At 36.7% G+C, this 14,254-nt stretch overlaps 1 protein-coding gene across 1 annotated transcript; it reads right to left on the bottom strand.

The window, feature by feature from the left end:
- Window positions 1–13,190: 13,190 nt before the first annotated feature.
- On the bottom strand, window positions 13,191–13,855 carry LOC128745414 (39S ribosomal protein L43, mitochondrial). Its single transcript, XM_053842488.1, has one exon. It carries the CDS (start codon window positions 13,784–13,786, stop codon window positions 13,226–13,228), a length of 561 nt encoding a protein of 186 aa, XP_053698463.1. The 5' UTR covers window positions 13,787–13,855; the 3' UTR covers window positions 13,191–13,225.
- Between the last annotated feature and the right edge of the window lie 399 nt (window positions 13,856–14,254).

The raw sequence follows: 14,254 nt of genomic DNA, 5'->3' as shown, positions 1-14,254 counted from the left end.
GATGCTAACTTTGGTATTGATATCAAAATATCAAAAAATCTGCTATGAACACATATTTCATATTGTCAATTGAAAATAAATTTCGCATGTGGCTCTGAAGCCCGAAAGTCAATGCCGACCGATTATAAAACTAAATAATCAAGTAACATAAATGACGCTTACAAGGAAGGAAAGAAAATATAATTTTTCTACGTTGTGAATTTTACTGGCAAATAAGGATTTTGAGGAATACGGAACGGATATTTAAAAATATAGTCAAGTTAATTATAGATGTTCCTGAGAAATTAAATAATGATTATTGTGGCAGTAGAAAGGTTAGGTCACGCCTCTAGGTGGATTAATTCGGGTTTTTGTAAAGTATTTTTATCTATTATTCTGTTCAATTAGGCCTTCTATTTATAATAAATGTTGCGATTCCACTGGCATCTACGGTTTCGCAAAAGATCTGTTGTCATGCCCAAAGGTGTTCATCGCGTGGTCATAATTGCTGGATTTCTTACCTGACTGATTTACAAGGATGTTGCATATGGTACGATGAAAATATGTATTTGGCTGAAATAGGGGACCATTTGAATGTTACCATTCAACAAATTGATAAAAATATGAAACTGCCATTGAAAGAATTTGATAACATAGTAATGTATGGCGAGAAGCGATTAAACACATCTAGCAGCTACAAGGATCACTTAGACCAACTAACACCTGATGTTATAAACGAATTGTCCCGACTGATGCGTTCCTTGATGGTACAGTGTAACGTTTTAAAACTATTTCTTTAAATATAGCGTTTCTTCTCCGAGAATCCATAACAAATTCAAAACTCCGATAATTAGTCTAATTATCTAATAAACCGAGCCTTATTTCTAAACTAACTATCCTTGGGTGCACATTCTCCGATATATAGCTGTTGCAGTTGAAAACCATAGTAACCGGCGAGCGACATTCGGTTTGATTCTTGTTCTTGTGCGCAAGTAGTGCGCTGTATTATGCATCACTGTTTAATTACAGCGCATTACTTGCAACACACATTACAAGAATTAAACCGAATGTTGCACGTCGATTATTTTGCTTCTCAACTGCAAGAGCAATATAACCGAAGCGTCTCCTCGTCGGCTTTCGGTCATTTATAGTCCGCTTCATAATTCACTCGTATCGTTCGGCCCAACAACTTAATGCCGTTCATATAATCAGCCCTCAAAATTATTTTTACGCTTATATATTCTTATTATATTCATATCGTATATTACTAGGCACATGAACGCCTATGAAGATTGTGAGTTTTTACACATCCTCGTAAAGTAGATGTTCAACTAACGTACCCGTTTCTACACTCGTAAGGACATAGCCAGGTGTATGGTGTACTTACGGGCACACCATATCAGCCACCCATGGTGTGTACGGTTGTCTATGCTATGCTATGATTATTCATTGAAATTACATTATAGGAAAATAATCCTTTGATGACCTTAGATTGTTAAAAAGTTAAACTCCGGTGCTGATAACATAGGTTCACTATCGCGGGTATCGTCCCTCAAGTGCTTTCTTAGATCGTTTTTGTTAAAAAATGTGACGGTTTCTAACTTTTTTGTCGAGATAAATATTCACAGAAAATATTAAATATTCTAATAAATAAATAAATAAATAACACTTACCTGGATTTAGTTAGTTTTCGGCAAGTGTTTTTGAAACTGGAAGATAGTTACTTCACTAAAAAAAACACGAATTTAACTTTGCGCAAACAAACACGTCTATCGTAATTAAAATTTAGACCATTACGGCACCGGATCTAGTATTGGGCGATGTCACATCGATAAATCGAAACATCGACGTTCCAACATCGATTTTTCGATATTACGACTCGATGTGAGAGGGGAGTTTCAAGTAAAGCGTATAAGTGCGTAGTAATCAGAGATTACTTTTGTAATCATTTACGAACTAATCCAAAGAGAACAGATTAACAGGCTCGAACACGGAGCGAAAAAGCTCCAGTTTGTGTCAAACAAAATGATTGTTGCTTTAAGCCTCAATAAAATATTTTTATAATAACCTGAAAATATTGTTGTTTCAAAAGGAAATTTTGTTTGAATCAAGAAAATAACAGTTTTGAATTAAAAGTAAAGTATTTTCAAATTTGAAGTTAACATTGATATAACAATAAATATTTCCATTTCAATCATACATTTCAGTTTGAAACAAAACGAAATTTTTGTTTGTGCGTACACACTTAAAAAAAAGTACCGAGTTCGGTAAATTATCGTAAATTTTACCGAACTCTGAGCAGCAAACATTACTAATGATCCGTAAACGTCGATTGGCGCCATCGAATTTTACCGAACGTTCGGCTGCTTAGAGTTCGGTAAAAAAAATTTAAGTGTGTAAAACAACCATAAATATGGTTGAAACTACATTTTTATTCTCCGTGAAGGAAGTAATCGATTTTTTGTGTGTAAAATCTGTCGGTAGCGCCCTCCAGAAATAGTTTGCCAAACGCATCAAAAAATATCCATGTACCTTTATCAATATTTCTTTGTGCTGGAGTTACATAGCAGCGATGGCAGCGACATCAACATTTATGTCGAATTTGTTTATTCAATCCGGATTGGAACTGGATGAACTTTTTGTGTTCATTTGCTCCTATCTGACAGATAAAATTCATCCAGTTTCAACCCGGATTGAATAAACAAATTCGACATTAGTTTGCCACTTACTGCTCGAGGGGTGCTCTATTGAAGGATTACTCGTAGATTACATAAAAACCTTTTACACACTTTTTATTGATTACCTGGTAGTCTGTTCTCTGTGACTAATCCACCTTTTCGCGTGCTTACCCGCTTACCGGTTTCAACCGGTTTGTGTTTTTTGCGTAACTTTTTGATTAAAAAAAGCTGTCATCATTAATATTTAAATACAATACATACATTTGCGCATTTCACACTACTTTATTGTTCATTCTTACGTTCAGCTTATTTTTGTTAGTTTTCGGTGCATTTCAGAAGCTGAAACCAGATGAGCGGGACCTTTGGTCTGAAAACAAAAAGAATGCACGGAGCACGCACGTTATTGGAATCGAGCATTTAAAATGTTTCGTGAGGCTTTAAAAACAGTAACTAAATCCCGCAGAAACAGGTTGAATATTATTTTCTTACCTGTAATGCAGAACTGCAACATTAGGCAGCACCGTGTGAAGCACGTATCTCCCGTTTTAAAATGTCATTTTTGTCATACAGAAAAGCGAGCGAAAAACGAAGAAGACGAACCGGTTCTGAATGTCAAATTTTGCCGGCGTCATATTGATTCTGTTCGATTTCTGCCGGGCATCCGAATTTTTCCTAAGCGGGCAGGCATTCTGCCGGATTTCTGGCCGCCGTCACCCGTGAAAACTAGCAGAAATACAACAACCGATTCTGGCAAAAATTTCGCCTAACGGTTTTGTCTGCCAGATTTCTGTTAGATTTCTGTCAGCCATGTCAAACAGAACCGATACCGAAACCGATTCAACCGGTTTGTTTTTTGCGTAACTTTTTGATTAAAAAAAGCTGTCATCATAAATAAATACAATACATACATTTGCGCATTTCACACTACTTTATTGTTCATTCTTACGTTCAGCTTATTTTTGTTAGTTTTCGGTGCATTTCAGAAGCTGAAACCAGATGAGCGGGACCTTTGGTTTGAAAACAAAAAGAATGCACGGAGCACGCACGTTATTGGAATCGACCATTTAAAATGTTTCGTGAGGCTTTAAAAACAGAAACTAAATCCCGCAGAAACAGGTTGAATATTATTTTCTTACCTGTAATGCGGAACTGCAACATTAGGCAGCATCGTGTGAAGCACGTATCTCCCGTTTTAAAATGTCATTTTTGACATACAGAAAAGCGAGCGAAAAACGAAGAAGACGAACCGGTTCTGAATACAGACGGTAGATAATCTACAGACGCGCAAAGAGCGTGGCATAAAACACCAATCGAACCGTCAAATCGAGACACCAAATGAGCAAAGTAAACAAACTTGTGTTTCGTATAGGCAGGGAAGACTAAGTTTTGTAATCTACCAGAGATGTTAAAACTTTAACTATTGATTTACAAAAAAAAATGGATTAGTTACCTTGGATATATCATATAATGCTTTAAAAAATTCAATTGGCTTGTTCACTTTGCAAAATATGCGTCGTAATTCGCGAAGTTCCATGGAACATACCAGGTGATTCACGCAACTTACTGCTGATTGTAGGAAGATTGATCCAATTCTGACTAGTTGCCAAAACTGTTTAAATAATATAAACAAAAAAAGTGTTGCCGAATTGGTAATTTTTCTCTTTGCGCGTCTGTAGATTATCTACCGTCTGTAGTTCTGAATGTCAAATTTTGCCGGCGCCATATTGATTCTGTTCGATTTCTGCTGGGCATCCGAATTTTTCCTAAGCGGGTTACTACGCACCTTTGAAAAAAGTTACTTTTGATTACTTTACTGCTCCAGCAAAAATTCTCACAATTCTTTGTATGTGCATTGACGCTGAACTCAAAGATGTCGCTTACATGTTGGTGAGATTCTTGGCTAACGAATTGTACCGATCTATCTGAACCGTTTCAGTTCAGCCTTCAGTCAAACATGGCAAGTCTCATAGATGTCGCCACCACGTTGGTAGGTTTCTTGGCTAACTGCAACTCGAGTCCAATTTTTATAAGCTGGCAAAGGCTTTTTCTAGCAACAAAATTATTAGGCATACGAGAGGATTAGAAATATTCACAGGAAATATTAAATAACTCAACTTTCATTGTCTCATTGAAGCCGCCACTCCACATGGTGAAGGGTCTAGGTATATGCAACAGATCTGGCATAGAGCCATTCATGTGTTTTTCCATGTTTCATATAAAAATTTTCAGATAACTTTTTTAAGTACCTCCATCGGTATGCGAATTTGTTAGTTAAACTTAAATATCTCGATTCCTGTTGTCTCGTTGAGGGCGCCACTCCACATGGTGAAGGGTCTAGGTATATGCAACAGATCTGGCATAGAGCCATTCATGTGTTTTCCATGTTTCATATAAAAATTTTCAGATTACTTTTTTAAGTACCTCCATCGGTATGCCAATTTGTTAGTTAAACTTAAATATCTCGATTCCTGTTGTCTCGTTGAGGGCGCCACTCCACATGGTGAAGGGTCTAGGTATATGCAACAGATCTGACATAGAGCCATTCATGTGTTTTTCCATGTTTCATATAAAAATTTTCAGATTACTTTTTCAAGTACCTCCATCGGTATGCGAATTTGTTAGTAAAACTTAAATATCTCGATTCCTGTTGTCTCGTTGAGGGCGCCACTCCACATGGTGAAGGGTCTAGGTATATGCAACAGATCTGACATAGAGCCATTCATGTGTTTTTCCATGTTTCATATAAAAATTTTCAGATTACTTTTTTAAGTACCTCCATCGGTATGCGAATTTGTTAGTAAAACTTAAATATCTCGATTCCTGTTGTCTCGTTGAGGGCGCCACTCCACATGGTGAAGGGTCTAGGTATATGCAACAGATCTGACATAGAGCCATTCATGTGTTTTTCCATGTTTCATATAAAAATTTTCAGATTACTTTTTTAAGTACCTCCATCGGTATGCGAATTTGTTAGTAAAACTTAAATATCTCGATTCCTGTTGTCTCGTTGAAGGCGCCACTCCACATGGTGAAGGGTCTAGGTATATGCAACAGATCTGACATAGAGCCATTCATGTGTTTTTCCATGTGTCATATAAAAATTTTCAGATAACTTTTTCAAGTACCTCCATCGGTATGCGAATTTGTTAGTAAAACTTAAATATCTCGATTCCTGTTGTCTCGTTGAAGGCGCCACTCCACATGGTGAAGGGTCTAGGTATATGCAACAGATCTGACATAGAGCCATTCATGTGTTTTTCCATGTTTCATATAAAAATTTTCAGATAACTTTTTTAAGTACCTCCATCGGTATGCGAATTTGTTAGTTAAACTTAAATATCTCGATTCCTGTTGTCTCGCTGAGGGCGCCACTCCACATGGTGAAGGGTCTAGGTATATGCAACAGATCTGACATAGAGCCATTCATGTGTTTTGACGTAGGACTACGTCTTACGGCAAGTTTTGAGATAGGGTGTCATTCCAAAAAATCGAAAAATGCGAGCGTCACGAAAAATGAAAGGTTTTGAGCGCTAATAGCTCAGCGGTTTTACGATCGATTTTCAATATTCTTACACCAATCGATCGAAAAATCTTCTAAGAATTGACCCAAATGAAGAAAAGTATTGATTCTTGATGTTGAACTATTGAAAAATTGAAAATAATGAACCTATGTTTTACCAGAATTCTCGCTACGTGATTGGTTGGAAGATTTTTTACGATGATCTAAACCTATACCAATTTGATATCTGTGCTTGGGAAGTAATCCAAAACAAGTGACGAAGTTTCCTTATTTCAACAAGATTTCGTAACACCGCGGTTAAACCTAGACCATTTTGATGTCCTTGCTTGGGAAGTACGCCAGAAAGAGTGACAAAACCCCCTCGTGCCAACAGATTTCTTACGAACGCGATTAATCCTAGTCCAATTTGATGTCTGTGTTAGGGAAGTGTGCCAGAAAAAATGACACAAGTTCGTTGTCCCAACAGATCGCAAATTCTTTACTGCGAGACGATTAAACCTCGGCGAATTTGATATCTGTGTTGGAAAAATGTGCTACAGCTGTAGTGTTCGGTTATAATACGACTCTGTATGAATAGGCATGCTTGCCGTTTTATTAGAAGTGTAGTGAAAAGATGTGCTGTTGATAAAATAGGATTGAATTGGTAAAATCCCTTCAACGTGGGAAACCATGGACAATAAAAACAATCTTTAATTTCAGTAAGGTAGCAGGAAATCAATAGTTTGTGTTCTTGATTTTGTTAAATTGTATTCAAATGCATAATCTTTTGAGAATTGAACGTATGCAATGTTACTACTTTGATAAAAGTTACATACAACGCATGCAGCATGTATATATGTTGCATATAGCATATAGCACACATGCAAGACGTCTGTTAGGCACACATTGCATCGTTTCCTATTTGATGCAGCAAAAACGCGTTGGATAAAATGATCATTTTTTCTAAAATTATTTATACATTCGAAACAATTAATGTTTAAATCAACCAAGAAATGTATCCCGATATATATATATATATATATATATATATATATATATATATATATATATATATATATATATATATATATATATATATATATATCTATATATCTATATATATATGTTCACATTTAGTAACTAATATTTCGGTGAATTAGCATTAAATCGGTGACCCAAAAATACGATTTTCGGATGTAGCATGCCGCATAGGCCAAGTTCGAAACAACTGAATGTACAGTGACTCACAGTGAAAATCGTCCACCATTATGTTGTTTCTTTTTTAATTCTAATTGTATCAAAAACAAAACTTATAACTGAAATTTATCTGTTTACTATGTTTCATATTACGTTTGCTTTGCAGAGAAATAGTTTTTATGTTTTTAGTATCCTCTTATCATTAAAAAAATAAACCATAAAGTAATGAAGAGAAAAAAAACCTCACAGTAAAAATCGTCCACCCAAGTATTACACTCATTTTTGTTCCAAATATCATAGTTTTGAATTTGCAAAAGTTTACACTTAGTATCGAATTGGAAGCCCTTTATTAGAAATTAGTTCTTTAATACGGTTTGGCATAGAACGGACAAGTTTTTCGGTGTATGCACTAGAAATTTGCTCCCACTCCAATTTCAAAGCAGTTTTTAGCGTTTCTTTGTTAGTTATTGAGTGTTTTCTGATGTTAACATCCAACTGATGCCACAGATTCTCAATAACGTTGAGATCAGGAGACTGCGCAGGAGGCTTCATAACTTTTGGGCAATTGTATAACAACCAAGCCCTTGGTTTCTCAGCTGTATGTTTCGGATCGTTGTCTTGATAGAAATGGAAACTTTTTTCTATTCCCAATTTGTTAGCACTATCCTTGACGTTCGTTTTCAGTATGTTCAAATATACATGCTGATCCATTATGCCGTCGATAAAATGCAAGTTGCCAACTCCAGCTGCCGACATACAACCCCAAACTATCACAGAACCACCTCCATGCTTTACAGTCGCTCGTAAGTTTTTCTGTTTCAGTTCTTCATTTGGTTTTCTCCATACCATTACTCTGCCATCTGATCCAAAAATGTTGAATTTGCTCTCGTCGGTAAATAAAACATGTTTCCAAAACTCGAAATCCTTATCAGCGTACGTTCTTGCAAATTCCATGCGACTTTTCATGTTTTTCTTAGAAATGTACGGCTTACGTCTAGCTACTCGACCATGTAAGTTGTTCTTGCGAGGAATTCTGCGGACAGTTTCTGGGTTTGACTTTTTTGCAGATATTTCTCCGCTTCTACAGCAAGTTTTGGAGCACCTAGTTTCGGATCTTCTTTTACCTGTCTAACGAGCCATCGTTCATCCGCCTCGTTGAAAATCTTTCTCGTGGAACTTCTTTGTTTATTCTCAACACGGCCTTCCAAATTATACCGTTTTATAATAGATTAGACTGTTGTGCGACTTCTACCGACTATTTGTGCTATTTCTCGCTGACTTTTACCATTTTTGTAATGGCTAACCACCAGATTTCTGATTTCCACAGTCGTTTGCTTCTTTCCTGCCATTTTTAACGTTATACTTCACAAATAGAAAATGATTTTGCGCAGAAGTTCCAAATACAAGCAGTTTTGAACTGTCAGTTGAATACAGATTTGCTCATTCGTTTCAGATCTCACCAATACATAGGCACAATTAGGGGGAATGAGAAGTGGACGATTTTTACTGTGACGTTAATTTCTACCAAATTTGATGATTCTTGAAATTGTAGTTATTCGACTTCCGTAAAAATGGATTTAACCATTTTATTTGATAAGTGTGACATAAAATTAGCGATCGAAAAAAAAAAATTGTTAGGTTTTTATGGTAATTCTTAATTATATCCATCATAGATGTTAATAACACAAGGTGGACGATTTTCACTGTGACTCACTGTAGCATTGATTTTAGTATAATTTATTGTTTTCTTGGCCGAAAGCAATCGCTGGTTATAGATATTTGGTCAGTTTTATCCCGCTAACATAGTTAATAGTTACATTTTTGATCAATTCTACCGCGTTTAGCTTGTTTGTTGAAAATAGGTTTGTTATTTAGTAAACAGATATATTACCTTACTATACATATAACGCAAATAGTAATTTCTGTTTTCAATGAAGAAATTAAATTATTTAAAAAATCTCACCATTTCCAACCCTTACAGTTTATATGGAGCAGTCACTTTTGCCTGCCCAACAGCTCTTCAATACATATGCACTCTGCAAACACCTTATTACAAGCATGAGTACATGCTACTATCACTACAAAGAGACTTACGTAGTCCTGCGTCACCTATATATACGGTCGTGTCCTGTACACAACCCCTCTGATTTTTCCATGTTTCATATAAAAATTTTCAGATTACTTTTTTAAGTACCTCCATCGGTATGCCAATTTGTTAGTTAAACTTAAATATCTCGATTCCTGTTGTCTCGTTGAGGGCGCCACTCCACATGGTGAAGGGTCTAGGTATATGCAACAGATCTGACATAGAGCCATTCATGTGTTTTTCCAAGTTTCATATAAAAATTTTCAGATTACTTTTTTAAGTACCTCCATCGGTATGCCAATTTGTTAGTTAAACTTAAATATCTCGATTCCTGTTGTCTCGTTGAAGGCGCCACTCCACATGGTGAAGGGTCTAGGTATATGCAACAGGTCTGACATAGAGCCATTCATGTGTTTTTTCCATGTTTCATATAAAAATTTTCAGATAACTTTTTTAAGTACCTCCATCGGTATGCCAATTTGTTAGTTAAACTTAAATATCTCGATTCCTGTTGTCTCGTTGAGGGCGCCACTCCACATGGTGAAGGGTCTAGGTATATGCAACAGATCTGACATAGAGCCATTCATGTGTTTTTCCATGTTTCATATAAAAATTTTCAGATAAATTTTTTAAGTACCTCCATCGGTATGCGAATTTGTTAGTAAAACTTAAATATCTCGATTCCTGTTGTCTCGTTGAAGGCGCCACTCCACATGGTGAAGGGTCTAGGTATATGCAACAGGTCTGACATAGAGCCATTCATGTGTTTTTTCCATGTTTCATATAAAAATTTTCAGATAACTTTTTTAAGTACCTCCATCGGTATGCCAATTTGTTAGTTAAACTTAAATATCTCGATTCCTGTTGTCTCGTTGAGGGCGCCACTCCACATGGTGAAGGGTCTAGGTATATGCAACAGATCTGACATAGAGCCATTCATGTGTTTTTCCATGTTTCATATAAAAATTTTCAGATAACTTTTTTAAGTACCTCCATCGGTATGCGAATTTGTTAGTAAAACTTAAATATCTCGATTCCTGTTGTCTCGTTGAGGGCGCCACTCCACATGGTGAAGGGTCTAGGTATATGCAACAGATCTGACATAGAGCCATTCATGTGTTTTTCCATGTTTCATATAAAAATTTTCAGATAACTTTTTTAAGTACCTCCATCGGTATGCGAATTTGTTAGTAAAACCTGAATATCTCGATTCCTGTTGTCTCGTTGAAGGCGCCACTCCACATGGTGAAGGGTCTAGGTATATGCAACAGATCTGACATAGAGCCATTCATGTGTTTTTCAATGTTTCATATAATTTTTTTAGATATATGTCCGAATTGGCTTGTTGTACCTGGTATCACGTTTTTTTAAATAGGTGCTTACAGATGCCGCTTTTAAGGCCCAGACACAATTCGCTATGTGAGCGAAACGGTGCTGCCACCTGCCCAAGTTTGTTCTATTTATGAAGCAGGTGCACAGGTTTGTTAAAGAGCGCAAAGCATGGATAAAACTTTATACCAAATCTTCACTTTTTGAAATTAGCTGGGGCCCTCGCTGAGGCTGTTTGCAGTAGGAATAATATCAAAAACCTCAAATATCAAACTCCCGGATCCTCTCCTCTAGAGTGACTATATATAGGCGTTTTTGACAAGCTATCACCCGCTTGGAGGCGCTGCATAAAAAAAGTGATGAAAAGTAAAATCGCTGTCAAACTCCATACATTTTTAAAAAAAGCTGAAATAAAATGAAGTTTTTGATAAACCCTTTCAATTGTCAGGATTTTAGATAGCGTAATATTGGAAGAAATTTGTTTATCTACGTTAAAGTAAGTGAAAATATTCGAATTAATTAACATTATGGCAGAAAAATGTTAATGTTTGATTTTGTACCGCATGAAGCAAAAGTACATAGAGTCAGCTGTAAAGTTTACATATCCTGGATAGAGAATCACCAATTATTTTCAGTCTTCAGTGCATTCCGATGTGTTTTCAAATGCTAACGGATTTATTTTCGTGATTAGCATCACTTGCGCCAAGAGCCAAACATATAACCTATCAGTTCGTAAACATAAATACACTTGCGAAGCTTTAATAATCTCCCGAATCAGAAACAATATACATCAAATGAAAGGAAATGCATTTTCTTACCATTATTATCCATTTTCATCATTCCCACTGTTTGTTAATTCAGTAAAATATTACTTTTAAAGTTGAGCTCCATATAGGTGCCAGCAAGCATTTTGGGAATTGCACTTTTTTTGTAGTTCCAATAATCACAACCAGGTAGCGAACGGTTGCTCTTAGTTTTGCTCGAATTCGCCTATAGACAATGTCAAAATTGGAATGAAAATTATCTGGCAGTGTCATTCCAATCGAGCAGACGACCAATCCAACGCGTATGCAGGAAACAGAAAGAAAATAAGCATTGCTAGAGCATTGCATACTTTTGGGATGACATGTCGCCACTCTATATATAGTCACTCTACTCTCCTCCACTCTTCGCTCCCCTCTCACTCCTGCATAACCAGGGATGCCAGGTGATTTTTTGAAAAGTCTTCACAAATCAAGAAAAATGTCTTCATTTGTCTTCTTCCGGCTTTCCAGATTTTTTTACCCATTTGAATTGCATGGTGAAGACATGTCTTCAAGTGAAGACATTTTAAAATAAAAGTCTTCTTTGTAACAAAAATGTCTTCAAAATGAAGACATGTCTTCACTTCTGGCATCTCTGTGCATAACCGATCCGCAGCTAATGTCATTCTTGTTAGTGACAAAACCGCAAATTACTGCTTTCCTTCTTTGGCGAAAACCAAGGGGTTTCCAACAGCAATGATTACGCACCTTTTAAAAAAATTACTTTTGATTACTTTACTGATTACCCCCGATTACTAGTAATCAATCACCCTTATAATCAATTAGCAAATGAAGATAGAATTAACAAAAGGGCGAATGTCGCAAGCGTAAACAAATCGAGTGAGGGTTGATTTTTCTATGCTGGTCCAGCAAAAAATGACTCTCACCCGTTTTGTTTAAGTTTGCGACATTCGCCCTTTTGTTAATTCTATTTAGAAATATCCAAACGTTCCTCCGAAAATGCATTTATGTCGAACGTACAGATGTCGTTTTCGTATCAGTTCGTTTCTTTGCTTTCCGACCGCCTACGCGATATTTTTTTTGTATTGTTGAGTGCTGTCTTACGTAATTTGTGAATTGTTCCTAGGAACCTTAGCGTTTGTTTTGGCGCTGGTTTTGTAGATGTCGCTGGATGGTAGGCTTCTTGGCTACCGAATTTTAGCTAAAGAATTCGCGTTGACGGCATTAAACGATCTCTTGCACTCTCATAAAAATGCCCGTATGCACGTGTGGGTGAAAATCTGCCAAAATGTTTCGATCTCTTGCGCTCTTTAAGAAATTCCTATTTCGCTTCACCCCTACAGTAAACTTTTGGAGGTGGCAGCAGCTTACGTTCGTCAACGCGAATAAACCCGAACCGGTTCTTTGATTTTCGAAAAGGCTTCTGTATTTGGGAATCTCATAGATGGCGCTGTTTGGTTGGTAATTTGCTCTAATAATAATTTTCTGGCAACCTTGAATTTTTATAAGCTGGAAGAGGCTTTATTCCCTAGCTTGACGCTGGTATTAATTTGCTGTAAAAGGTCGCAAAAAAACTACTAATAATATGGAACTAGTTAGAAAAATTAATGAATACTTTTTTACAGCTTCAAGAAGAGAAGAACAAACAATTACACGATTTTTAATACTACTTTTATTATTGTCCAACATTGCTCTATGTGGTTTTGGGATTATTTTTCTCGGTTGTGGCGATCTGGGCTTTATACAGCTCAATTAGTTTTTCTGATGCCGTCGGTTCTGTCGTTTGCAGTCGTGATAAATGGTGACACGGATATTCGGCAACGTTCGCCGAAGGATGTTGGTGAATAAACGGTGTCCACGGGCCCTGAACGGATGGCATCTCGGTGTGCCATAGTTTACGTAATCGCAAGTCACTGGACTCACCGGATTGAGTTTTAAGCACTTCCACCCATTTCCGTATCTCTTCCCGTGTGTTGTTCCGACAATTGATCCATTGCTTATCACCGTTTAAATATTCGGCTGACATGACTGCCGTCCGATGCCGTCGCGGTTTTACGTACACCACAACACCAGGATTGGCACGGGTGAAGTCTAGCAAGTCATTTTCAAGAAAATCACGCATTCCTTTGCTAGAGCCATTATTTTTGCAGTATTTGAGGGTAATTCGTTGAAGTTGACAGACATACCGTCCAACACCATTAGCCAGCGGAGCACGTGGAAATCCAGACTTGAGAAATAGATGAGAATTAGACATTTTAACCGAGAAACTTACGACTGTCGGTTTTTTCAACACGTTCGCGTATTATTCAAAACCAACAAAACCTAAAACTCAGTTCAATTTTCAAAACAAATATGAATGATGTCATAATATGCTGACAAGCAGAGATGCCATATTTTCTAAAAAAAATGTCTGCAACTGCTCGAAAACCGAAAAAATCGAGCAGTTTTCTGGCTACTCGAATTTTCTGGTTTAAAAATAATCTGCGAAAATCTGCACACTTTTTTAGGAAGTGTGTGAAAGTTTAAAGAGCTTCGAACAAAAATCTGCACCAAAACAATAAAAGTCAGAAAAACTGCAAATATCTGCAAATTTATAATGATCTGCAAGACCGTTCCAAAAATCTGGAATTTGCAGACAAATCTGCAAGTCTGGTATCCCTGCTGACAAGGAACAACACTGGGAACTGATAGAGTGACTATATACAGAGTGGCGACAATGTCA

Source organism: Sabethes cyaneus, chromosome 1 (assembly GCF_943734655.1).
Source record: "Sabethes cyaneus chromosome 1, idSabCyanKW18_F2, whole genome shotgun sequence".
Classification (NCBI taxonomy): Eukaryota; Metazoa; Arthropoda; class Insecta; order Diptera; family Culicidae; genus Sabethes; species Sabethes cyaneus.
Note: the sequence above shows the minus strand (reverse complement) of the source record. Positions and strands in the feature narration are given on the sequence as shown.

What these genes read in the sequence shown, in the direction of transcription:
- LOC128745414 (XM_053842488.1), bottom strand. Translation starts at nt 13,786, where the DNA reads ATGTCTAATTCTCATCTATTTCTCAAGTCTGGATTTCCACGTGCTCCG.